Source organism: Anoplolepis gracilipes, chromosome 4 (assembly GCF_047496725.1).
Source record: "Anoplolepis gracilipes chromosome 4, ASM4749672v1, whole genome shotgun sequence".
Taxonomy (NCBI): Eukaryota; Metazoa; Arthropoda; class Insecta; order Hymenoptera; family Formicidae; genus Anoplolepis; species Anoplolepis gracilipes.
Window position 1 is genome coordinate 14,818,955 of NC_132973.1, and position 27,417 is coordinate 14,846,371.

The window sequence follows — 27,417 nt, forward strand, 5'->3', positions numbered from 1 at the left end:
CTAAATCAGAGGAATTAAATTCTAGCTGGAAAGATCGCAAATAATTCAAATGCAATGTCCTTGAAAATTCTTATTTATTTGCTAACTGCTCCCAGATGTACAATTTAATGACCAGCATGCACCAAACAGCAGAGATCTCATTCGAAGTAACACAGTCGCGGAAACTACATGGTAAAGGTATTTCTTTTTTTATACTATCTTACATATCTTTCTAATGTGCGTCACGTGTGTTTAAAATAGCAATAGTTATTATTGAGGAAAATGGAGTTATATATAAATAAGGAAAATGTGTTATAGGTGAGAGATACATTTAAGAAAAACGGCGAATTACACATGTTTTTGTAGAAATTATTCGAAAGCGTATATATGACACGTCACTATACTATTTTTAAATATTTAATGCTATACATGTTTTTTGCAATAATCGTAAATATAACAAAAAGCAAAACAAAACGACATGCTTTCCATTTAAATGATTACGGTATTTGCATATCGGGTTGTTGTTGTAGCTTCTCAACATCTTGCAAAGTAGATATACCCTGTTCCTATAAAACATACAATTTGAAACAAAATATGTTAGTAAATAAATATAAAATTAAACTAAGAGAAAAATTAAAAGTATAATATATTTAAATATTAAAATATTTATTTAGATATTTATCTCTCTAGAAAAAGCTTCAAATTTTATGGATTTTATAGATTGTAATATTACAAAATTTAAAAAAAAACTATTATAAAATTCTAAAATAATATTTAATTAATTATTTCAAAGTATTTAAATTAGAAGTTGAATTAAAAGATGATGTCTTACATTATACTCTTTCCATTTCTTGTAGTTGTGCCGCATATAGCCCACCATCTCTGGCATGTCGATAAACACTGTAAAATAAATAGGAAAATTAGAAGTCGAATATCCTTCCTCAATGAAATTTGCAAAAATAATGAGGAGGAACAAACCATCCCAAGCTTCGATCATATCGTTGATGATATAATCGACGAAACCGATTTGCGATTTTGGAATTGAACACGTCATTCTATCGAACATCGGCATTACTACTGGCATTTTTAACTTTTTCTCTTCATCGGTCTAAAAATTATCAATAATTTAGCAGAGATATACCCGCAAATAGTGATTATCTTCTTTAAAATAAATAATCTTTATTTATTATTAGCGAAATTTTTTGTTAGTAACGTACCTGGTTAAAATATTCCTCGGCGATTCGTCTCGCCCATTCAACGCAACACTTTAGCGGCCGCGTTGGATTAGATACGTCCGCGCATTTAATCATCATTCTTTTAACCAATATTACATTATCTGGTTGCAATACTACAGACATATCTAGAGAATCTGAGTAGGTCTGCAAAAGAATTTTTTTAATTTAGTACCAAGTTATAATTAATTAGATATTATTTTTCTCTTGCATATATTGAATCATTTTCTTAACATCAATTAAAAAGATAGTAGAAAGTAAAATAAGCGTAGTAATGTATTATTTCAGTTTGATATAAATTTATGATAATATATAATAATAACATGAAAAAATATTGAATAATTTTAACATAAAAATAATATATATACTTCCTGTCCGTCACCGATTCTCGCGCTGCAGACATTCATAAACTTCGCCAGATGTTCAAAGTGCTTCGTCATTTCGGTCGCCAGAATCATGTCAATGACATTTTGTCGCAACAATTTGTATGCGTCTTGCTCCACATTCTAAAGCAAACATTTAATCCAATATTACATCTTTGGATTATTTTACATGCCGGCTTTCAAATTTACGATACAAGATGTACTAAGAAATTTACCTTAAAGATATTTACATCGTCGTCGGATAATGATAATTTAAATGTTAAGGCTGCATGATGTGACTCGAGAACTGACAGATCATTATATAATATTGCTAAGCGATTATTGGCGTTGCAAAGGAATTGACTGAAAGAGAATTTAATTTCAAGGTCTGAACAATATATTTAATTTTAAAATTGAAAGTTTTGAATAAGTAATAAACGCTAATTAAATTTCTAACAAACTTTGCTAAAAAATTTAAAAAAATACCACTGAAAACAATTTTAAATAACTTTCAAATATGTTATATTTAAAATAAAAACAAACCGGGAGAAGGGAGAATATAAAAAATATTTAATTATATTATTAGAAACTGTAATGTTTTTATACTTTAAGATATTTTATCTTTTGGTATCGAAAGTGGGTTACCTGGACCTTCCAGGATGATCAATATCATGCGCAGCCGCGGCTATTAAAACGGCAACTTCGTCTAAAGGCTCCAAAATTTCCTTGAGTCTCTTTGATTGCATAAACCTCGCAGTTGCTTGCAAAACATCGGCCGCATGCGTTGAATTATGATAACTATTTTCTGCATTATAATTATGTTCGATAATAGCTAGCCAATTTTGCAGAGTTCTCTCGTCACAATTTAATTTCGCGGGCACTTGATATAAATTCATAACTGTTAATCCCAAAAAAACTAGTGGCCTGTAACATTTAAAGAAATCGCGACGCAATCAATACAAACAGTATACGTATACATACGTATATACAAAACAAGGAATAGAAAAGTTTTAAAATCTTTTTTTTAATATACTAGTGAAATATATCTAATAAAGAAAAAGAAAATATTTCAATTCGAATATCTTATCAAAAATAATGATGCATGATGTAAATTCATAATTATAAAACTTACAATATATCGTGAAAAAATACATATTAATAGTTTACCTCTTCTCCGTCAGCACTTCAAGCTTAAATATCTCAAAGTTCCAGTCGAGACTATTGTCAAGTATCTCTGCAATTTCTTGCGGCCCCCGGAAATTCTTCATCTGTACTTTCTGCAAATTGGCCGGACTCGGTAAAGCTTTAATAGTGGATATTCTCGCGGAATCTGCCGATGACCTTCTAGACTCCCATGGTGTGCGCGGAGACTATTAATTAAACAATTAATATCGACAAATTGAAAAAAGTGAAAGAAGAATCTTGCATGCAAAAATGCATAAATTATATATATTATATATATTATAACAAAGTTTATCATAGATAATGAACGAAATAGAAAACAGTAAAATTCTTACAGCGAGTAACGCGCCAACAAGATCCGTTGCAACTGGATCACTGTACGTCGCTCTATCCTCTTTAAGTTGCGGCACGTAAAGTTCCGTCGTTTTTAAGATATTGATCGCCTGAAAGACGCAGATTGCTTACAACATTGCGCAACATACAATTAATTGAATAAACAGAATTATAGGGCGACACATGTGAGCAACAATTAATTACGTACTTTATCGATCTGCGCCGCTGTTTCCGGATTAGTATCAGTAACTGCATTTGAAAGTAGCGTAATGACTTTAGTGATAGGAGCTTCTAGTTGCAAAGTATGCAATTTTTGTAAACTAGATCGCCTACGGCCTGTGACAAAAGTATGATCTTTTATACTATATGATTTTTTACTATATGATAAATTATGTGTATTAAAAGATGTAATTTTTCTTCGCTTGTAGAAATATCAACATAATTGTGCGGTATATTAATAGAGCGCATGTGAGGGCCCAACAAATCAACAATGCAGATTAATATTAAAACAATAGACATAAAGCTTTCCTCTTATCCGATATCTATAATAGATGATTCACACTATTAAATTTCTTGACATGTTCACAATATATAACATTGATATGTATTGATATCAGGCACATAACGTTCTAACATAAAAATATTATACATACTATAAAGTACATTATAAAATTGCTGATGATCTAATTTGCATCTCTAAATATTATTTATTCTATATTAAACAATATTATAATATTATAATGTTAGTAACATAGAACAACTCTATTAAAATCATTGTCCGATTGTCACATTATCGATTGATTCTTTTAATCGTTGTTGATACATTTGATTAATATCAGTGATATTGCTTAACAATTTGTACAAGTATTTTACCTTCATTTGTAGATTTGACATCCGAGGGCTTTCGAGTGTTTATTATGCTTGTTCTGAAAGGAGGGTGAGACGGGCTACCAACAGGGCTTATCGGTTGTGCTGAGTTGTCCGACAAATACGTAGTATCGAATACATATATGTAATGAGTTGGTTTTCTATAGATAGATAAAATAATCGATGAAATAAAGAATCGTTGATATACGTATATAAAATAATTAACAAAGAGGGAGTATTTTATTGATAATAATATTTTATTTAATATATATAATTGAAAAATGTTAAAAATTTTGACGTATGAAAAATTTTTATCAAATGTAAAAATTAATATTAAACAATAATATTTTATTAAAGGAAAAAATATAATGTGTTTAGAATAAAAACGTACTTTAACGTAATGGAAAACGGAATTATTCTGCAATTAATGGTAATCATTTGATTGTTTTTTCTTCTGCAATTCATATTTCCTTCGAATTCTCGGCCCTTACTCAATTGCTGCTCCATGAGAGGAAAATTTTCGTAATAGATTATCTCCGAAAGATTTCTCCCTAACATTTCCTCTGTTTTATATCCTAACAATTTTTCGCTGATTTTATTTAGAAACTAAAAATAACGTAAAGTTATAATCTGTGTACATATATTCGTATAAATCGAAATATGAATCTCACACAATAATATAAACAGCAAAAATATTTAATTTACTTATTTTAAATATTGCAGATTAAAGAAAATATATTAATAAATTATAAGACGTTACAAATTCTAATTTATTACTCATGATACCTGTATAATGTTTTTATCATTAGTCACATGCACCATATCGCGACATCTATCAAGTGCCAAATATAATGCATGCGCTGCTGAAAGTTGTACTCTTGGCAATAAAGAGCTAGTATATATCCCTACTAATTCATTTATTAATATACCTTCATGTGAACATTCTATTAGTGCCTAAAATATAAAAATAAATTTAAAATATCAAAATAATTTGTCTAAAAAATTTTTCTTAAACTTTTTTATAATTGTTTAAATGCTTACTCTACTAAAGCCTGTTTCTAACAAGTTTAGTGCAACAATATGGTCTTTCTCATCGAGCATGAAATATCTATAAGAGACACGCAAGATTAAATAAACTTAAATTAATTTAAATAATACAAAAGATTATTGCAAAACTTACGATTTCTTCACGACCGCTATTATGGTAGAATTGTAGTAAACCGGACTTGATCTGATTGCTCTGAAATTAATATATTTAATAAAATAATATGAGAAATATCTAAATAATCTATTTAAGATAATAATAATAATCTGTTGTGAAAAACGATAAAAAAACTTTTGAATAAAATAAATTTATTTTATATGTAAATAATACACGTGAGATCTATAATTTAAATGTTGTTCAGACAATTCTATATATTATACAGTTTCCTCTACATACAAATCATTTTATTTAAAGTTAGTGATTTAGTCTTATTTTTGTATAATTTCTTTTTGTATATATTTTTTGCATAGATAACAATAATTCATATTAGATTATATTTCAACAATCTACCATACCTACAAATAACATCGCCTTCGGCCGCGTGATGTCCTCTATGATCAATAATCACTAATTCGTGAACGTGATTTTGAAAAAGTTCTATCGCTTTTTCCGCATCTTTCGCCACCGAAACGTTCCAATCCAATCTTCTTGCAGCAGTAGCGAGTATATCCATTTGTCGGTCATCTTTGCTAAAGACTAATAGTATCTGCACAATGTAGAAATTATACAATTTGATAGAAAATTGTAGGAAAAAATGTAATTTATACATTGGCAAAAAATGCTATAAAGAATTTCTTATTATAATTCTTATTATAATTCTGTCACAGAAATGGAATACTTACTTTTACGATACTAGGAACAGTAGTTGTCAATAAATAATTACTGAGATCTTGAGGCCCCTTCTGTAATTACAGAATAATTTACAAAGTTAAATAATAAATATATAATGTAATATATAAGAAAAAATTAAAAAAATAATTGGCTTTTTTGCTTTAATTTGCGTGTATATCGTGCTACGAATAATACTTTTATTTAATCAAATCTAATCAAAGATTTAATATTAATACATCGATATCAGTATATCAAATACATACTAGTTTTTCCAGATATGTCGATTCAAGTTGTTTGTAAATTTTCGCTCGGCGACGCGCACGTGGATTTTTTTCCACATTTTTAGCATTTTCATAAAATTGGACTTTAACTTGATCTTTCATATGCAGTAAATTAATAAATTATAGAATGTATTATTATTATAACCTACATAAATTAAACATGTGACGATAACCAAATAACGAGATTGACTTGATTGTATACACACTTCAAAATGATAAAGATCAATTTTGAATTACTTAAGTCAACTGATGAATTATTACAGCTGCCTTTATCGAAAATATATATTTTTTATTGTACATTAAACATACAGAATACAGAATATTTCGTATGAAAAAAAAATGAGAAAATAATTACTCTACTATAATATCTTTAATTTATTACATTTCAAAAGAATTATAAATATTGTACAAATTTAAAAAAACGATATTTAGTATTAAATTTCTAATGTATGTTACTAGTGTAGTGTTAATTCAGCCACTTGCATTTTATTTTTAGCGTACAATTTCTTTTGGATTAGTCCACAGATGATACAAAAAATTTCGCTGTTTGCCATGTTTGCAATTTTTTTATCAACGTTATTGTCGTCGGTTATACCGCAGACGTAAAGCACCGGTAGAGTCAATTGTCTGTTCATTTTTTTATTACCTCATTAACGCGAAATCAATAGAGGTAAAATCAGTTGCATAGATATATCATGCTGCACATTGATAACTCGAAATCTGTCAATTATTTTATAAAGTATTTATATTTCCGGCATGATAAATAAATTAATGTATAAATTTTACTTTCAACATAAATTGCCTCACATTTTAACACTAATCCTTAACTTATCAAACTTCTGCGATAACATTATGTTACGTTCGAAGAGACAACCATCGTGATACTAATTATCGATCGAAAGATAATGAGATCATTCGTTCGATAAATCAGTAGCAGAAGCTCTATCTGCGATAAGGCGTCTGCGTATCGGCGTACTAGAGTTCCTACAATGATAGTAAAGATAAGACTGCACTTTACGAAAAAAAAATTATAAATAAGCAATTCATAATTTTTATCCTATGCTTTGAATAATAACATTACACATATTTTTTCGCTATTATTCTGAAGAAAAAATTTATTCTATTAATTTGTAACAATTTTTATATATTTTTTTCTGATGACATAAACTTAATTTTAAATGTAAAAAATTATTCAATATTTATTAACTTTTTATATTGGACTTTATAGTATGTACAATATACACATGAATTCGTAATTTTTTAATAATCAATTTTGTCATATTAGGAAATAACTGTTGACAATTTATAAACATAGACATCATTTAAATTAATTATTATAGCTGATTGCCTTTGGACATTGTCATGATTCATTACATTTTAAGTAAAAGAATTTTACGATCTCGGTCTGTATAAACTACGTGTCTATTCTAGACAGTTTAAAGCATCAAGTTCTATCAAACTCTTTTGTGTGCTTCGAGCAGACTATTGCTAATTAAAAAAAAACAATAGATACTAAGGGCAAAGAGCATATGAGACTCATATCCGTTTTTTAATTGCTGGTCGAAGATAAACTAAGGGTAGAAAAGTTCGCTTGTGTTTAGGTAGAAAAAGTTCTGCAATTGAAGAAACTGTGATAAAACTGTCAGTGGTCGTGTTATCGATTTGTCACAAGTCACAGCAAGGTATTAATCACTGTTTTCAATAGAAGTGAGTGACACTTATTCTTTATTATCTTAACAAATTAATATACGTAGGAAACCAAGAAAAACAATAGAGATATTGATTGCTGATCTGAAAAAATAATAAGAAAGATTTATATCACATAGAAGCATAGGTGCAAAAAAATTCGCAAAGCGCTCTCTCAACAGGTTGTTTCGCAAATTACTCGTTTAGCACTTAACTTAAAATTAGTAAACATGTTCACTTTTAAACCTATAGCATTCAACTTCTTTCAACTTTCCCGAAACATCAAATCTATCCGCTCTCTGACAATTCGATCAGAATAATTGCCGTGCGCCAACTCTGATTGCGTTTCACTCTGTCTGAATTTTCAATGCTCGACTATAGAGAGTACATATGTCCCCAGCACACTTGGGAAACAACGATTAACACGAAGGGGAGCGACAGTAAAACGATGAAATGAAATAAGAGATCATCACGTTCTAAACTTTTGCTTAACTAATCACTTCTTTTTTGGATTCAAAGAGACTATAGCTCGAGTTTAACCAACACAAGAGATCAGAAGCCGTTATTACTCTCGTCGAAAATAACAGAAAATGTATTTTAAAGCGGCTTTACACTTTGAAGAGACACGCGACGTGCAAGTCACGCCATTGATTTTTTTGCTTTGCCGTTTCGTCGACACGTGTGACACGAAACCGGTTAGTAGCTTTTCTTACCTGGTACTTTTCGGACAGCCCGAAATAGTGATAATCACGTGTGATATATTCGCATACTTTAATCGCGAGAGTCTCGTCGGTTTAACTGCCGTTTCCCATTCGACTCTCTCAGACTTGTCTAGAGATATAAGTGTCTATAGACAGTCTATAGACCTCCTATCTATAGACAGGGCTCACGAACGGCTAGATCTTCACTCGTCGAGAAGAAGCAATCGAATGAGAGAAATCGTGCTTACCGCGATTGCGCGTCGCGAATCAATTATTTAACCGACGCTTATCCTCGCGACTTCGAGAAGCGCGCTCAGCGATTTTCATATTTAATCGGATCGTGAGACATAGAACTATCGAGTCGATCGAGTATTACCCCTTTCACCATCCCCGTGAGAAACTTTGCGGTAAACGCTGCGCGAATTATTGAAACGATTCGGTCTCCCGATGAAAGGTCGCGTCAGCGATAACGCAGAAAACATAATGTATATTTAGAATCGATGCTTGCGTAGTTTTTGTTGTATAAATCGTAGGGAGGAGGGATTTGATTGCGGGTTTTACAGCAAAGTCCTGTGAGAACGGAGAGGGCTGACGGCGAGGGCCACCCTTTGCTACATTATTCCTCGCTTTTTCTCGTCTTTTCTTTTTTTTCTTTTTTTTTTGTTATGTACCCTTAATCAAATATTCTTCGTAAAGGAAATTCGCTTCCCTTTTCGATCTATTTATGCGCGCACTTCCGTATGGCTTTTTTTCTTTTCGCCACAATGTTTCATGTATAATTTTTTTTCGACTTTGATTATAAATTTTAATAATATTTTGTAGAATTTAAACAATTGCAATAGACGACGATACTTTATAGACAAATAGTATAAAATTAAAACATACAGAACAATAAATTTAGAAATAAAAGAGAGGGTTACGATGAGATAGCGATTTATTTGCAGATTAAAAGTAGCAATTTAATAAACCGAGATTTAGCGAGATTAAATAAATGTTTATATAGAGATTATTATATAACGGTAGTTTATGCCATTAATTTTAATAATTTTATCATTTTTAATCGGTTTAATTGTAAATTCTAAATTGTTTATGTTTATATATTATAAATCTTTAAATATAATAAAAATAATTATACAATAAATATCTACCATATGTTTAATTATAAAACTCAATATCCTATAACAATCTTGATAGCAGTTTATATTTAATATTTTATATTTTATATTTTGCGTACATATCTAATTTTTAAAATATTGAGCAACGCGTGATAAGACAAAGAAAATATATCAATATTGTAAGGAAATTTTTATTAAGTTACTGCGTACTTCCTATCTACGTAATGTAATTATGTTTTAAAATTTTAAATATCAATGCTATTAATTTAAAAGTATAAAAAGAAAAACCAAACTATACTATAAAATTCAATCTGTTTTTTATTTGCATTTAAAAACATGCAAAATAACAATGCCTATGCGATTCTTATCTTTGATTATAAATGTGAAGGAGCCTAGATAACAGGCTTGATTATTAGAAACGTGATAACGCACGTCTACGTCACACGTCGCGTCACGTATCGTTAATATACATTGTCTTTAATCACTTTTCATTGTGCTTGCTAGTAGATAAAATAAAGTTTGCTTTTGCGACAAGTCCAACAAAATATTATCTTATCTTTTATGTTATCGACAAAATAACTATAGAAATATTCGTAAACTTTATTATATTAATATAAAATTAAAATTTTTTTATTTATAATAATATACTCTATATCTTTAATAATACTATTTAATAATAATAATAATAATAATATATATAATAATTATATATAACTATATATATATATATATATATATATATATATATATATAGTATCTTTTTTATACTTTAAACAAACTAACAAGCAACTTATTTTAAATGTTTTTATGTTATATTTCTACTAATTATTTATATGTTAACAAAACTTTTAAATCTTTAAGTTATAATATTATTAATAAATAAATTATGGATTATTAGTTAAAGATGTAGAGTATATTATTATGACTAAAAAAAATTTTAATTTTATATTGTACAATATATGTGTATGTGTATTGTGTCTTTTTTAATTTTAAATTAGACTTCTATACTTCTATATATGTATACAGGGTATCCAGTAACTAACGGACCAACGCTCGTGAGCAGGTAGAGCGGTAAACTGAACATAAAAGTTCCCTACTATTTTGCGATTTTCGTAATAATTATTAAAATATTAATTAAAAACACTGAGCAAATGAGTGCGCGCTTTGCGCAGCTAGACCGTGAGACGTACGGCTACTTTTCGATGCCACGATATTCGCACGTATAGCGTGCGTTCCACAGTTTAGCTGCGCAAAGCGCGCGCTCATTCGCTGAATATTTTTAATTAATATTTTAATAATTATTACGACAATCGCAAAATGCCAGAGGATTTTTATGTTCAGTTTATCGCGCTTTACCTGCTCACGAGGGTTGGTCCGTTAGTTACTGGACACCCTGTATATATATTATATGTATTATATATATATATATATATATATATATATATATATATATATATATAATGCAAGTTGATTATATAAAATAAATCAATTTATAAATTTATTACAATAAAGGATAATGTTGTAACTTACAATGGTCAAGTAATCACCACTTTCATCATGCGTGATATCCTCGAAAAATGTTTTTTCGTATTTTTTATCCACAATGTCAAGCACATCCGTCTTACCTGAAACAATTCCATTTTGAATATTTATGAATTCAATTCATTATTCATTTATTAATTGAAATTATAATCACGCTCCAGGGTTCGGAGGAATGTTTTTCGAATAATCGAAAATTCTCGGCAACAGGTAGTCGCTAAGCGTGACCCATAGCTTTGTAATTGAAGACCTATCGACTTTAGAGCCACACTTAGTTTTGCGTAACTTTGGAAACAACACGTGTATCGAACTTTTTAAGTATATGAAATTTCTTTTCCTAATTGCGCTATCAGTCTATGAATTAACATGATTCAATTATTAATACATTTGTAATTATAGTGGCAAAGCTGGTCAGGGATGTAGTAGTTTATTTAGAACGCATATCTTATGGGGTTTATGGGTCACAGTATCATTAATTGCAATTAAAAGTCAATTGAATCTAATTGGCAAAATAGATTAATCGTTGCTTCAATTATTTTAAAGAAAAATACGTTCTATTAATAGGATGACGTACGTTATAAGAAAAATTATGTAATGAGCGCACGTATATTTAATAGGATCAAAGTAAAACTTAAAATTATAAATATTAACGCACCAAAGAAATGAATTGGAAATAATTCATCTTCCAAGCTGTCTTCGTTCTCGCTTGGAAAAAAATATTTGTTCGGTGGCGATGCCATATGAATTATGCTTTTGGCCTTCCAATCATTGAGTTACGGCAAGTTACGTGATTTCATACTGTATGAAATTGTTTTTCTTCGCATTTCTCATCACGCTTGATAACGTTATGTTATTATTTATCACAATTTACACACATTAAATTTTTATTACATCGAATTTCTCTTTTAAAAAGTCACTAAAATCTCCACACTAATCAAATAAATTTTATTTTATTTTATATTTATAATTAAATTTAATTATTTTAAATCTCAATAGATATGTTACTAAACATTTTTTTTCATAAGTTTTATATTATTAATCATAAACGCAAGATATTAATTTTTCTATATAATGTAAATTAAAAATGTAATATTATTACAACAATTTCCTGCAAATTAATATCGTTCTTAAATAAATATTTTATAATCCTGCTTATCAATTTAATATTCTCTTTTAGTAATAAAAAATTAAAGTTGTTTCATTTGTATAAAAATATATATTAAAATATATGTAATAAAAAAATTCGAAATTATAAATTTGTAATAATTCATTGAATAATATAGTAAAATAATATAGTATATAAAATAATTATATAGAATATAATATATTATATAAAATAATCATGTAGAATATAATAAAATAAACTTAGACTGTTGATAATCTAAGTTGATAGATTAAAAAGTTTAGTTTTAAATTTATAAGAGCATATATATGCAAAGATTGAATTTGTTTTTGTAATTTATAAATACCTGAATAAAAATTATATAAATTTTTTAAAATTAAAATATAAATGCATATATTGGCATTATAGGAGTGTTATAAAAATATTAATTTTATAATATTATTGGAAATATTTGTTTTTAGACCAATTGGCATGCCAAATAACATTAATTAATAATTAATTAATAGAAAATATAATTAAACTTTTATCATATTTTTTATTTTAGAGATGTTGAATTAATTGCTTAGATTTAACTAAATCGATCGAAATTATCTTTGTTCTAAAGATCAAGTTCGAAAATATAACATATAATTAAATATTAAATATAACACATATAATATAACATTAAATTATACAAGTTTAGAATTATTCCGGAAACATTTTTTGTTGAAAAATGATATAAAATTGTATTAAATTACTTTTATAATTATTTTTGTGATGGAGCACAAATAATATCAAAATAAAATCAAATTACTTTTATAACACAATTTTTTTCAGGATTTTATAATTTAAGTGAATTATTCTCGAACAAAAAATTTTCAAATAAGAGAGAAAAATTTCTCATATTTATACAAAATTATTTTTAATTATGTCATGCATTTACTTCAAGCCAAAATGCAGTTTTTATTCTTTAAATATTTGATTTTTCTTTTAGTATCGCATTATTAAATAATATATTTGAACATTCCCTTACAATATATACACTTTAAGAAAATAATTTTATAAGATAATTTTATAAGATTTCACAGTTGACACTGGAATACGATTCTTTTCGATACTGTTCGCGGCCGTTGAAATCGCGAGATCGGCACGATGTGTCATTTGCGGCTTAAAGACAGCAACTGACCGAGAGTACCGAATCGACCAAGTTAAAATTCTATTCGAGAATGACTGGTCCCAAAGAAGCGACGCGATAGCGTCGTCGAGGAGACCAGAGATATTGTAGATGTATATGATATACGGGCATAAAGCTAATGTATTGTGCCAAACATTAAGTTAAAAAAAATAGAAATGCATTTTAAAATAAATCGACAGTAAAATCCTCTTTACAAAAAAAAAAAAAAAATATCAATATCTGTTACATACTTACACACACACACACACATATATATATATATATATATATGTATATATATACATATATTGTATACATATAACATGTATTGTATTATAATAATCGATAAAAATACATACAGAATATTAACACAACCTTGGATTATTAAATTTTGAAAAGAAAAAAGATATTAAATAGCTATTAAGTATCTAGAATAATAATTATATAATAAAATATAATAAATGATTTTACTTGGAATTAAAATTAGTTATATTGTACCATAGACATTTGACTTAAGTACTTCAATAATCTCAAATCTGATAAGACAAAAATTCAACTGACTTATATGAATGCAAAAATATTTCAATATTTTTCATTTACTATTTATTAACAATAAGTATAGTTTGTATTATTTAATATTTAACATATTAAAAACGAATATATTAAAAAAATTAATTTAATTAGTTATATGAAAGAGAAAATACGCGCGTATATAAAGATCAATATTGATAAAATTTAAAACCAATCACATTCTTAATTATTAAATGTAAGTACTACTATCGTCATAAGAAAGCATTATATGCTTCGACTATACTTGATATTGGACAATATTTACATAATGATTAATTATAACTAACGTTTCACTACTTTATGATCGTCCTCTTCGGCGACAAAGCGATGCTTGTCGAACGCGAGATGCGGACTTTCTTCGTCCTTGTCGGTCTCTGTAGTATCTGTAAATAATATCTACATATAAATATTTATCACTAGCAAGTTAGAACAACTAATATCTTAAAACATTTGATAAATTAGAGAATCGATTATCGATGAAGTACCTAATCTGCATTTACATAAATTTGATAAAGATTTAACATTGAATCGGCTATATCTTATATCATATATTATAGAATTTATGCGCATATGACTGTAAAATATTTATCTGCAATCTGTAAACTGCGTCACAACGATGATCACATAAAGAAGAATGAATATATAGAACGCCTGTTTACGTAATCTTCCCAGACATGCACAATAGCTCACGACATTGGTTATATACTGACTTAATGTCTAATAAAATTCATTTTTTTAAACAAATTACTATTTAAAAAGAAATGTGATGATTGTTACAAGAAATAAATATTACTCATTAAATATATTTAACGATAAAAATAATTAAAACATTTGATAATGATATAAGTAACTCTTGTACACAAATAGATTTATGAATTATTAATACAAGTACGGATTAAAGATACAATTAGAAATAAAAGAATTAAAGAATTATCTATAAAAATCAATAAAAATTATTCCACGTAAATAACAATTAATTTTATTCTAGAGTCGATCCTTGAGAATGAAATATTACACGACTCCGTCTCGAAACGTTGCGTCGTTCACAGACTCCTAAATCGAAAAATTAGAAACATGTCGCGTTACTATCTGGATTCATACATCTGATTAATTCACGTCTCGAACGATGACCTCAACCGGTACACGCACAGTGTGGTCACTTTGTAGACTAGGTCAAGGAAAATGACTGTTACCTGAGGTCTATTTCTCCGCCCTTCTTCTCTCTTTTATGAAATATATACGCAGACGGGGAATGTTCTAATCTCTATTTTCTAATCATTATTTAACTTTATTTATCATTATTTAACTTTTAATTTTTTTTTATTACTTATTATTAATTTATATTATAATTATAACGCTTAAAGAAGAAATAAAATTTGAACTAATATAAAATAAAATAAAATTTAAATTAATAAGAATAAAATTTCCTTTTCTTACATACTAAATATTTTGATGCTTCAATTGATACAGCAAAAGTTGTATTTCAATCGATAACAAAAATATTAAAAATCTTTAATGCAAGAGTACTTTTCAAAACATTATGTTTCAAATTTATTGTTAATACTATTACAGAATTATGTTATCAGGCATATATTATATATAATGTATTTTAAGCGATGCCATACAATGGTTTATATATTATATATTATAATATAAATTAAATTAACACAATGAACAGAAAGATAGAAATAGTTACTTAAAAAATAAATTCTTCACGAGTTGCTTTTTACATCTTTAAAATGACACCGAGCAACTGCCCAATTTATAATTCGAGTTTCGAGAGAAGATTGCTTTGAAGTTCACCAATCGTGTATCACACGTGGCCAGGAACCAAATATATATTTAAACTTGATTATATTGAAACTTGCTTATACAGTCTCAGAAAAAAAACATTTTAAGCTTTACATAAAAAACTGGAGATTGACGTATATGGTTTACATACAGTCTTCATGGTGCTATTTATTGGTTAATTTATAAATTTGATCATTGATAAATTAATGTGACGTGGAGTCAGTAAAATAAAATAATAATAAAACCTAAAATTATTAAATAGTAATCTTATAAAAAATACAATCTTTCTCATCTATTTTTATGATATTTTAGATAAAACAAAATTCGAAATTTATTACATAAATGTAATGTAACGTAGAACTAATAATTAGAATTAATTGTAATTTTATAAAGATCTATAAATTATATAATAAATTGTAAACAACTTTGCATTGTTATATGAATATTTTTCCAATTTTTACATACATATTTTGCTTTAGAGTTTAACTTCCAAGCTTAAGCTTTTAGAAATAAAAATTAATTTTCTCTTTAAAAAATTTATATATAAAATAATAAAAAGAAAAATACATTAGACAAAGAAAAAAGGAAGAAAAAACAACTTACCGTTTGTAACTAGAGAACTTCTAGTTTCTGATGAAATGCTCTTCTCCTGCTCGACTTTGCCTCTAATGCACTCCAGTATGCTAAACTTGCATCCCATCTTTAAAACGAGTTCTCACTTCGCTGAATACCTCCTTTTTCGCATTATTGGAAACTTTGAAAAGTATCCGGTCAGATTCTGAAAAGTATTGATGACAGTAACGACAAGTATTATTAGGTTATCTTTTATCAAAATAAAATTAAGAAAAAAGAATCTTTTTTCTCGTATAAAATTTAGAAAAATAAGATTTAAAAGAAAATATTATAAAAAATGCTATTTAAATAGAACCTGTACTTACCAAGCAAAAATGCATGCTTATGCTTAAACCATATCAATTCGCTTATCTTGAGACCAAAGGAAACAATCCTCTGCGCACTGATTTTGCATAACCCAAACATTGATCGAGCAAGCTATTTTACATTAATTAAAGTGCATATAGAAGATTGTGCTTTAATAAGCCGATTAAATTACTTTAAAATAACTTGTTAAATTGATTTATTAGAGTCACACAATTAAATGAGAGAGAGAGACACGTGCCAATAAAATTTACATTCAGTCAACAAGGATTTTTTCAATCATTAGAGTTTTTTTATTTATTTATCGAGTTTCAAATCAATTAACCGAACATCGGCACAAAACGTAATCATTCAAGACAGATAAAACGTTTGCTCACTGATGCGTGATAGTGCTTGCGAAAATCGCGAAAACTCTGCAATCGTTGACAATTAATTCGACATTGAACGCGCATCAAGACCGATGCAGAGTGTTTTGTACGTATGGGGTCATGTGTCTCGGAGTGCAATTTTCCCAGCTTGTTTTATCTTATCTTCTCCGCCAAAAGTGTTTACACGTAATTCAAAAGTTTCGCGGCGCATCTCAAATAGCTGTATCACTTAGCAGTCACGATCCACAGCGTGTGCAATTGGAGGACGTTCTGCGCGAGATAGCCGTTCATGTAATTCGTCCGATTACGCGATGTGTGGGCACGAAGTAGGCAAATAGTGCTGTGTGTGCATAATTATCGGAGGCACTGTTTTCGTAGTAATGCAAGCATACAGTTTCTACATTCAGATACAGGCATTTAAAGTTGAAAATTAAAGCAGAGTAGATACAACAAGCTCAAAGGTAAAGATCTTTCAAACGTAAAAGTATCTATATAATATTTTGAAAGCTTTTATACTGAAGTGAAATTTTTTATATAAATAAAAAATTTCACTTTTTAACTATAAATCTAAATTTAAAATATATATTGTATAACAAGATAATAAATTTAATTACTAAATATTTGTAATATTGTATTAATATATTAATACGGTAAGTCTTGTTTAGCATATTACATTAATATTTTTATGTATAATTATATATTTTTATATATTACTATAAAAAGTTAAAATAAAAGATTAAATTATTAGGAAATTTTATAAAGAATAAAGTTTATAAAAAGATATTACTCTTGCAAGTTTGAAATATTATTAATTCAAATCACCAAATCTGACAATTATAATGACAAGTATACTGATTATTATTTAATAAATAAAAATATCTCTAGATATATATATATATTTTGATAGAAAAGAATAAAGCTATTAATTTTTGTTAAAGCTAAAAAAACAATAATAAGCTAGGCACGATGTCCTACGTACATTTGCTGAACGCGTCTATTGACGTTCCTTGATCATAGGTCATTCAAATATATCTTTGCACTGGAAAAGACGATGATTACATTTGACAAGATCAATTTTGCAATATTGCACTGTGCAAGAATTTTTTCGTCTAAAATTAAAATTTGTTTTACGAAATACACTTTACGAAATAAACATAAATAGGTACAGAATAATTAATTAGTTATCGTTTAAATATTTAAATAAAGTAATTTGACAGCTAGCGTGAAGATAATAAAATAAAAGCAAAAATTTTTCGGCGAGAACTTTTGCAACATCACATAACAATCACGGTGAACAATGATTTCACTGAACGACGATTTCACTGAATCGCGAACAGTTTGGATCGCGAGCGTTCTATTGTTAGGCGACACGGCGCTTCGAGGTGTGTACGAGATTTTAATGAAGACAGACGCAGACGTAGGCAGCACGATAGCTTCAAACTCACTGGTTAAATTGTCTGATTTCCCGAGGACGAGCAGGCATCTTCGCAATCTGCGTATCTCATTTGTTCAAAGTCTTCTGAAATGTCTTTCATCATCAATTTTAATTTACTGGCTAAAAAGAGAGATATACATGTACTTCAGTAATATTGAAACAAAAAGATCAATATACGGTTAGGGAAAGAAAGAGAAAGAAAGAAAGAGAGGGGTACACGTGTGTTTGAACATTTGATACATTGAATAATAGAGGGGGAAAGAGCATAGATAGAATTTGCGAGTAGCAAATACGAGAGAGCAGGGAATTATCACTGTAAATTTAATCACTTAACATTGTGCCGTTTTATACGGCAATTATTTAGGGCGGTTTTAGAATTTCCGTGACGTAACTTATCTTTGCGCAAGAGCTTATCATAAATTTGTATGTCTGTGTTTTTCTTCTTATGCGTTATTTCTAACACAATTTGTATGTTAATGTGTTCTTTTATAGTTTATGCACTTAAGAAATGCCCAAGTGTGCATTAAATAAGAACGATTGAGTACCATATGACAATGATTGCACAATGCATATGAATTCCACTGTATCCTTCTAGGTACAATATATTCATTTAATCCAGGCATCAATATATTCCGATTTATAAGCGAGTCAAAAAAGGACGCTTTTTGCAAACTAAACTTTTTAGAATTAAAAGATTACCAAAACTACATTCTTCAGTTAATATCAGATAGAGTTTACTCCAATAGAATTTTAATTTAAGGCTTAATTACAAAGCTATATGATGACAAAAATTGGAAATTTGCAAAAAATTATGACGTCTTTCGACATTTTTGCTGAGAAAAAAATCGTCTCCAAATAATCTCAGGAATCTGTCATTAGCAGAGTGTGCACGAGATATATGTATATTCACCAACAGGATATATACACAGGATATACCATATATACAATATATATTATTCATATATACTACATATATTAATTACTTATTATGTATATAATATACATATTAATTACTTATTATGTATATAATATATATATTATAATATATATTATATTAATATTAATATTACATATATATTCTTGTCAATTAATAAAAAATCTGATAAGAGTTTAATGAAATGAAATTTGAAACACATCTTTTTGTCGTAGTACACATTCAAATGTTCGATACTATCATATATCATATCGATCTCTTAGTGCATTCAGAACGTGTGATCTGACATTTCTCGTATTTTTTGAAAATATATATTTCAACGAAAATTATAGGATATTAAAATATAAAATTTGTGATCAAGTAAAATTATACAATTAACATTATGCAAAATTGCAAAGAAACAAATTCTAGTGGATTATTTGAACAGACATACAAGGTTCGTTATTAAGAATTTATTGGAATATGCAGTTTCTATTACTTTGCAAGAATCTCTATTATTTTACATTTAACTATTATTTAGAATTATTATTAGAGAATTTATATTTATAATGAAATAAGATATATAATGATCGTGATAGTAAAATCTTAAAATTTTTATAGTAAAGTAATATTATATAAAGTAAAGAAATTCATAACGAAATATCAATAAACTCATCAAATGATAACATAAAAATTAGTGAATTATTTCACTTAATTACTTTTATTCGATATTGCAATCTATAATTTTTTTGACAAGACTTGTGATTTTCGATTAAGGTTCTATGTCGCGAGAAAAATATGATGCCTTTACCGATAATACAAATGTATCTGCAAAATAACTGTTTACGATTTTGCGTCGAACATATAAGTTTGAACGATTGGTCGCCACTCTTGAACGGTATAATGCAAGATCGAAGCCTATCAAAAATTTGTGTGTACAGTCGATGTCACTACAAAAAGATTAAAGAAAAATTAAACACAGAAGAGAAATTCAGAAAATCATGGTAAATTAAAAAAATATATTAAAAATTGTGTTAAAAATTTTCTATAAAAAGTTTATTTTAATTAACAGTTATTGTTTTAAAATTGCTTTCAAATATGCAAATAGAGAAATATCTAATATAAAGAAATATATCTTAAAATATGCTTTTTTTGTTTGCTCTGTCTAATTGTAAATAATATATAAATAATATATAAATTTTGACATAAAATACAATTCTTATCATAATAAATATAGTATTGCTAGAACATTATAAGCGCATGCTACGCGCGCGTCATTTCTTGTGCGCATTTATTTTTTGTATATTGTGTATATATGTAAATTATATTTACACGTATATACAAATGCGTTGGTTATATGGCATACTCAAGGACAATGTAAATTTTTTTATAAAATTTAGTTAACAAAAAATTAAGTCACATTTTATATTAAAGTCATATTTTATACTGAGCAATTTGAATATTGTTCTCAAATAAATGTGTTATTGTAGAATATATAAATGTTTAAAAAATAAAATAAAAAATACTATAATTATATTTTCTTTTTCCGATACTACTCCCAGTAAGTTTAAGTTTTCAGGTGACATGCGTAACAAGGAGACTACCGAAGGAAAAGTTAAAGATAATACCAATAAAAAAAAAATGATATGATGATACGTAAATTTATAAATGGCAAATGGACTGGCATTTTCGCACGTTCAGGAAATATGCGCGAAGGGATCGACAGCAGCCGGTTTTGTATACAAATTTTCTACTACGATGTTTCGTCCATTCTATTGCTGTCTGTCTGAGGAATTCATTGATGATCACCAGCCTCACATTGGATGGCATTCCTCTGGCAATCAACTATCTAAGGATTCTTACTGATGGCTTGACAAACAATCGAAATTTGCGAAACTTGTCATTGGCCAGATGTCGAATAGGTGATACAGGTTGGTTATTATAAATAATTTGTTCTTTTCAAACACCCAAACACATCAAATTAGTTAAATTTATATATTTTATACATATATAATTTTCAAATATTTGTATAAATATTTGCAACCAATTAAAAAGAAAAACATAAACACAGCAACACATTTACGTTTCTATTTTATTCTACAGGATGCTACATATTGTTAGAAAGTTTGCAACATAATTCAAATCTCCATACTCTGAATTTATCATCATGTTGTCTCACTAGTAGAAGTGCTATGTACTTGTCACTGTTCTTAAAAAAAAAGAAAGCGGATTTGTTGCAAAATGTGTGGAAGGAAACAACATCTTCTCGAGAAAATGTTCATACAACAGTGGTATGAAAAGAAAAATAATCTCCTAATTGAAACGATATGTTTTCATGGATAAATTATTACTTAACGTCTTAATAAATAATTTACATTATGTTTCTATTTCAGGCGGAAGGACTACAAGTACTGATACTCGATAAAAATTACAAATTTGGCGATATTGGCTTGCGACAATTGACACGTATCCTCAAAAATGATATCTTGAAAACATTATGTTTACGATATTGCGGTATTACTCAATATGGAGGTGAAATTGTGGTAAAGTTCTTGCAAACAAACACTGTGCTCACACAGATTGATCTCAGAGATAATGAAGTGTCCACCGATATACTGCAAAATATTCGCAAAATCCTGAAAACAAGAAAAAGTAAAAGGGAAAAAAGAGAAAAAATATCAATGAAAAAAAGATTGTTAAGTTGTGAGCCTATTTCTGTAGAAAATTTAACTTCAAAAACTGCAGTGTCTCAATGTACATCGAAAGAAAATAGATTCTCCAAAAATCAGAATGTGAGTTAAAAACGTATTTTAATTAATGGTTAAAAAGTTATACACATTATTTGTCTCATATAATATATATATATGTCCTTTTCTGTTTCAGCATTCCAAATCGAGAATGCAACACAGGTATATTTTACACATATCACGTTCAATGCATGCTCAAAAGACGAGAAGAAAAAATGATAGAAAATACAAATTGCAAAATATAATAAACAGAAGTCATGTCAGTTGGACCAACGTAGAGAAATTGAAAAAACGTCTGTCTTTTATGATTGAACGTAATCAAAATTTAATAACAGTCTTAGAGAATAAAACTGACTTTCTAATGAAAGAAAAAAATTATCGCTTAAGCTTTGAAGAAGCGTATCATAAAATCCAACCTCAACTTAGAAATCTTAAGAATAAAATTGCTATGCAAAATTCTATTCATTCAAATATACGTTATGAAAACCAAGTTTACGCAAATTTACAAAATGCATTTAATGAATTGAAAATATCTATGCAAGGAAAAGTATTAAAAATGGACGAAGGAAAACCTGAAGGAAAAGCTGATGAAAATAAAAAACAAAATATTGTTTATTGTAATTAAAATCATTCAGAAGAAAATTTGTCTTTCGACTAACACGATTGTTCGTCTTTTGCACTACATTGAAAAAGACCGTAATTTTTTAAATAAGAAAACCGTTTTAGAAGTCACGTTTATTTTGTACAATCATGTTAATTATACAATTGTATATGTTGTTTAATTATTTAATATTTAATTATTTAATGATGTAAATGTACAGTAGAAACTGAATATATAAATAAATATTTGTAGTTATATCTCTCCTGAGTGTTTATTTTGTAATATCTATATTGTATTTACGATTAAAATTATGATTAAGATTAGATACTAATTCTAATATATTAAGAAAAATTAACAAATAAATATCTGTTCATAAAATTAGTAGACTACTTTTTTATACATGAATATAACAAATAAATATAATTAATTTTTATATAAATATTCTGAAAAATTCACGTATATAACTACATTGTGTATGCTTTTTCATCTACATTTTATTGTATATAATTCTATATAACGTAAATTATTTTACATATAAAGAATATAAGTTAAAATACATACAGATAAAAAAAAGGAAATTTACAAATATTCTATAAAAAAGCTTTATATTATCTTTATAGTATCTATACTACTTATATATTTATGTTTTTATGTGTTTTCCTTATCTTCCAATGTATATAAAATACAAATACACAAATAAAAAAATAGCTTACATATAAAAGAATATAGGCTAAAATATATGTAGGTAACGACATCTGTCTGAATGCATAAATGTGAGCTTGAACATTTTCATCAATATCGCGTAGCGATGGTACATTATCTTCAAGGTTTACTTACAGCCGATATAATATATATCGTTATGTTACCTATTACCATTTGAGAAAATCAATTTAAATTTGAGAATAATTTTATATCACAGCAAAATACATGCACCGATGAGGTGAAACTAAAAGATAAAGAATAAATTTTTATGAAAATCAAATTCAACAAGATATAAGGTTTAGCAATTATTTTCAATGTATTGCAGTCGACATCATATCATCACATTGCTATTACCATTTAAGAAAAATGATTTCTATTTGAATAATATTTCAAACTATATTTTATATACTACAGCCAGAAAGAAGAATGAGAGTGGTCATGTCCCCGTTTTTTAGGGAACGCTTTTTCCCCGTCGTACAGTGACGCTAACTGGATCCATAATTGAGTTTTCGGAACTACGTGGCTGGAACCATTTTCCAGTGCCACGGTAAAACGATCGATTGGTTCGAATCCGTGCTAGATCCATAACTGTAGATCTCAAAAGTACGAAACATATACATTCAATAATATTTTATTACATATTATTAATTGCAACTGCAATCTTTTTTCACTTTAACATATATTATGAAATAATATACATATATGTATATATATATATATATATGTATATATGTATATATGTGTATATATGTATATATATATATATATGTATATGCTATTTCACATAAAATTTAATGATTTCAATGATTTCAATTTAATGTTTTAATGATTTCAATGAAAGTCTTTGGTAAATATTCACATAAGATCACCCCTTTCAGATGTCAATGATCTTGACATATGTTGTCAAGATCATCACCCTCAGTAACGCTTAAAAGGTTTTAGCCGTCGCTCGTTGTTTACTAAAAAGTTACATACAAAAATTGTTAAAAATTGACGTTTTTTAAAATTATTTTATCAAATAATGAAAATTTAAAAAAATGTTTCAAATAAAAGTTGTAAGTCTCTAACAAAATACACGTTTTATATCCTATTCATTTTTATTATACGAGTGATAGTTTTCGAGAAAAACAAAAATAAGACTACAAACCTTATACAATATTAATTATAATATCATATATAATATAGTCCCACTGTATCCGCATATATATATATATATATATATATATATATATATATATATATATATATATATATAGTATAAATTTTAAGTTTAACGATCGATAAGCATAAGTACAGAGCTGATGTTTTGCATAATATAAATTAATTGTATTATGATGATATTATTGATTAAGTTTCCTATTTTTTAAATTGCTAATAAACGATAAGTAATCGTCAATTAATTTTTCAAACACAAAATGTTTTCATTATTGTCTGATATATTTGCAATCTCTTTCATCTTCATTTTCCAACATTGCAAATAAAATGACGTAAAAAGTAGCAAGGATAAATTATATGGAACATAAGGTATGGCAAGCGAATAAAGTAAAGATTGATGTTCAGTGAAGGTTAAATATTTGTTCTTAATAATTTTTCGTAGACGTTTCACATTACCTATGCTACATACAATATGAAGAGCATTGCATGAAATATACAAAGCGCACTTTATTTATGATTATTATGATTGATTGATTTATGTATGATATGTGTAAGGATTTTACACGACGCTCGTTAATTAATGTTCCTATAGCCAATCAGCTATACAGTTTTGAGATGCAAATATTGCTTAGGACGTTACAAAACTCCTTAAGAATGTTACATGTATCGAGAGGTATCGTAACACGTATCGTCACGAATATATTTTATTAGAATAAAGAAAATATATATTTTAATAGATTTTCAATGTTTCAAAGTTTCTTTATCTTACATCGAAAATTTAAGTAACATTTGCTGCATTTTAATTGCTTTTATACTTGTATAACAATAAATGTTGTGAGTGGATATAAAAATTATAAAGATGCGATGAGAACATAATGGTTGAACTATTTCGTTGCTATTAATTATTCAGTTGAATTAGTTAAACAATATTAGTTTTGCATGTGCTTCTTAATTTTTTGTTCATTTCAATTGTAATATTACTTTTTTTGTTTTGAAAATTTTTTAAAACATCTCATTTTTCAAAACATTAATGTTTCGATATGTGTAAGATATCTTTTTTTCATTAAAATAATCAGCCTTGCAACGCTTAATGATTATCTTTAGCTATAGAACTTTCCTTTTGCATTAATATAATTATGTTTTTATTTATGAGCTAAAATTTATTATACATATTAAGATTCCATTGGAAAATCTGATTATCGATTATTAAGTATCATAATTAGATCGAGCATTTAACCTAAAAAAATATATCAGTTATTTTAGCATTATTAATAATTTTATTTACTCTATAACCGTAAAGAAATGCTGTTAAGCCAACAAACAATCAAACTGTTCGTTTATAGTTGAATTCTATGTACAAATTTGTACGTGTGCATGTACGTATGTATTATATATTAAATTTATAAACATATTTTAATTGCTAGACAAAAAATAAAAAATTGCTATGTAATAAACAGAGCTATTTAATTAAGATATCGTACACTTTATCATAAATTAAGAATTATTTTGAAAAATCTGTCTCACGCATCTTATTTTTATAATAATTTGGATCTATATAGTCTTTGAATATTAATTACAATATCATTTTATTATAATGACGTCTGTATATTATTTTATTTTATTTTATTGTATTTTTTTCGTTGTGGAGATTCTATCTATCTGCTCTCCAAATTTTTGACGCGTCATCGATAAATCAATTTCACTTAGATATATTGTAATAATGTACTCTGCCTTACTAAAGCATTTAGAATTATATTTTATTATTCTCTGTACTATTGCTTTTAATAAATAGTGAATTAATTTTTCCTATTCCTCTTTCTTCTTCCTTTAACCCTCCATTGTCTACACACTTATTTTGAGGGGTGACAGTGGAGGGTTAGGAAGAAGAAAAAGAGGAATAGGAAGAATAAATAAAATAATGCTAATTTGTTTTATTCTAGTTTTGTTCTATATAGTCTTTGAATATTTATTACAATGTTATTTTATTATAATGATATCTGTAAATTATTTTATTTTATTCCCTAAATTTCTTTATTTAATCTGTGTTTATTTTCGTTAATCGCATAAACCTATAATTAGGCAGATTATACATTTGAAATACATTTTGTTTTATACTTATTTAAGACACGTTGTTGAATTCCGCAATTAGAAACTTTATTAATTACTGTTAATTAATGCCGATTATGCAATTGACATACTCGTGCACGATTAGTAATACATGTAACATCTTTTATTAATAAAAATTGAACTTTCGAGGAGATTAGAAAACACATATTATTAATCGCGTACGAGTATGTCAATTGCATAATCGGCATTAATTAACAAAAATTAATAAAGCTTCTTTTCCCGAAATTAATATATCAAACGTTCTGCTTTTATAATTGTAAATTCAAAGCGACAAATAGATGAATTAAATGAGTCAACTGATGAATAGAATTACAGTAAATAAATAAAATAAAATTATATATTATAAATATGCATTTATATATCATATATATAGTTATATAAGTGTCTTTTGCAACAATAATCTCGGTTAATTAATTCCGATGCCTTATTAAAAATTAAAGATAAGATATAGCCAGAAGGATATGTGATGAGAATGCTAGAAGGATGCGAAATAAAAGAAATCAAAAAGTCAATAAGATATTGCGAGATGTTCCGCGGTAAACGAAATTCGAATTCTCTATTCGATCAAAAATCGAAAAGATTGATTAGCTATCGATCGAGTCTGCATGAATTATTCAGTTCAGGAAATTAGAAACGCCATACC

At 27.3% G+C, this 27,417-nt stretch overlaps 2 protein-coding genes across 11 annotated transcripts; one reads left to right on the forward strand and one right to left on the reverse strand.

Annotated features, from left to right (window-relative positions):
- Positions 1 to 55: 55 nt before the first annotated feature.
- On the reverse strand, positions 56 to 16,535 carry Pde8 (phosphodiesterase 8). Of its 6 annotated transcripts, none has more exons than XM_072890870.1 (20): positions 16,394 to 16,535; positions 14,287 to 14,382; positions 11,145 to 11,239; positions 5,843 to 5,902; positions 5,516 to 5,706; positions 5,136 to 5,195; positions 4,997 to 5,063; positions 4,742 to 4,909; positions 4,347 to 4,561; positions 3,962 to 4,116; positions 3,297 to 3,424; positions 3,091 to 3,198; positions 2,741 to 2,943; positions 2,219 to 2,497; positions 1,810 to 1,936; positions 1,580 to 1,717; positions 1,197 to 1,358; positions 958 to 1,087; positions 812 to 879; positions 56 to 545 (listed from the first exon to the last, which is right to left on the reverse strand). In XM_072890870.1, the coding sequence occupies exons 1-20, from the start codon at positions 16,488 to 16,490 to the stop codon at positions 477 to 479; spliced, it is 2,616 nt and encodes an 871-aa protein (XP_072746971.1). In that variant the 5' UTR covers positions 16,491 to 16,535; the 3' UTR covers positions 56 to 476. The 6 variants fall into 6 exon arrangements, with proteins under 6 accessions (XP_072746971.1, XP_072746973.1, XP_072746972.1 ...); XM_072890872.1 differs by lacking the exons at positions 14,287 to 14,382; positions 16,394 to 16,535 and adding exons at positions 11,809 to 12,083; positions 13,289 to 13,685; XM_072890871.1 differs by lacking the exon at positions 14,287 to 14,382 and having other exon boundaries at positions 16,394 to 16,529.
- An 884-nt stretch (positions 16,536 to 17,419) lies between these two features.
- Positions 17,420 to 23,001, forward strand: LOC140665128 (uncharacterized). 5 transcript variants are annotated; one of them, XM_072890878.1, is made up of 5 exons: positions 17,420 to 17,555; positions 20,220 to 21,373; positions 21,546 to 21,733; positions 21,836 to 22,234; positions 22,326 to 22,998. In XM_072890878.1, the coding sequence occupies exons 2-5, from the start codon at positions 21,118 to 21,120 to the stop codon at positions 22,812 to 22,814; spliced, it is 1,332 nt and encodes a 443-aa protein (XP_072746979.1). In that variant the 5' UTR covers positions 17,420 to 17,555; positions 20,220 to 21,117; the 3' UTR covers positions 22,815 to 22,998. The 5 variants fall into 5 exon arrangements, with proteins under 5 accessions (XP_072746979.1, XP_072746982.1, XP_072746980.1 ...); XM_072890881.1 differs by having other exon boundaries at positions 17,466 to 17,555; positions 21,022 to 21,373; XM_072890879.1 differs by having other exon boundaries at positions 17,468 to 17,555; positions 21,009 to 21,373.
- The last annotated feature ends 4,416 nt before the right edge of the window (positions 23,002 to 27,417 follow it).

Bases quoted from the DNA above. Each gene is read 5' to 3' on its own strand.
- LOC140665128 (XM_072890878.1), top strand. From the start codon at position 21,118: ATGGACTGGCATTTTCGCACGTTCAGGAAATATGCGCGAAGGGATCGA. The intron at 21,734-21,835 runs GTATGAAAAGAA...TTTCTATTTCAG, and splicing joins AAAATGTTCATACAACAGTG to GCGGAAGGACTACAAGTACT. The intron at 22,235-22,325 runs GTGAGTTAAAAA...TTTCTGTTTCAG, and splicing joins GATTCTCCAAAAATCAGAAT to CATTCCAAATCGAGAATGCA.
- Pde8 (XM_072890870.1), bottom strand. From the start codon at position 16,490: ATGGGATGCAAGTTTAGCATACTGGAGTGCATTAGAGGCAAAGTCGAG. The intron at 5,707-5,842 runs GTAAGTATTCCA...TACATTGTGCAG, and splicing joins CTGTTCCTAGTATCGTAAAA to ATACTATTAGTCTTTAGCAA. The intron at 3,425-3,961 runs GTAAAATACTTG...CTTTTGTCACAG, and splicing joins TGTCAAATCTACAAATGAAG to GCCGTAGGCGATCTAGTTTA.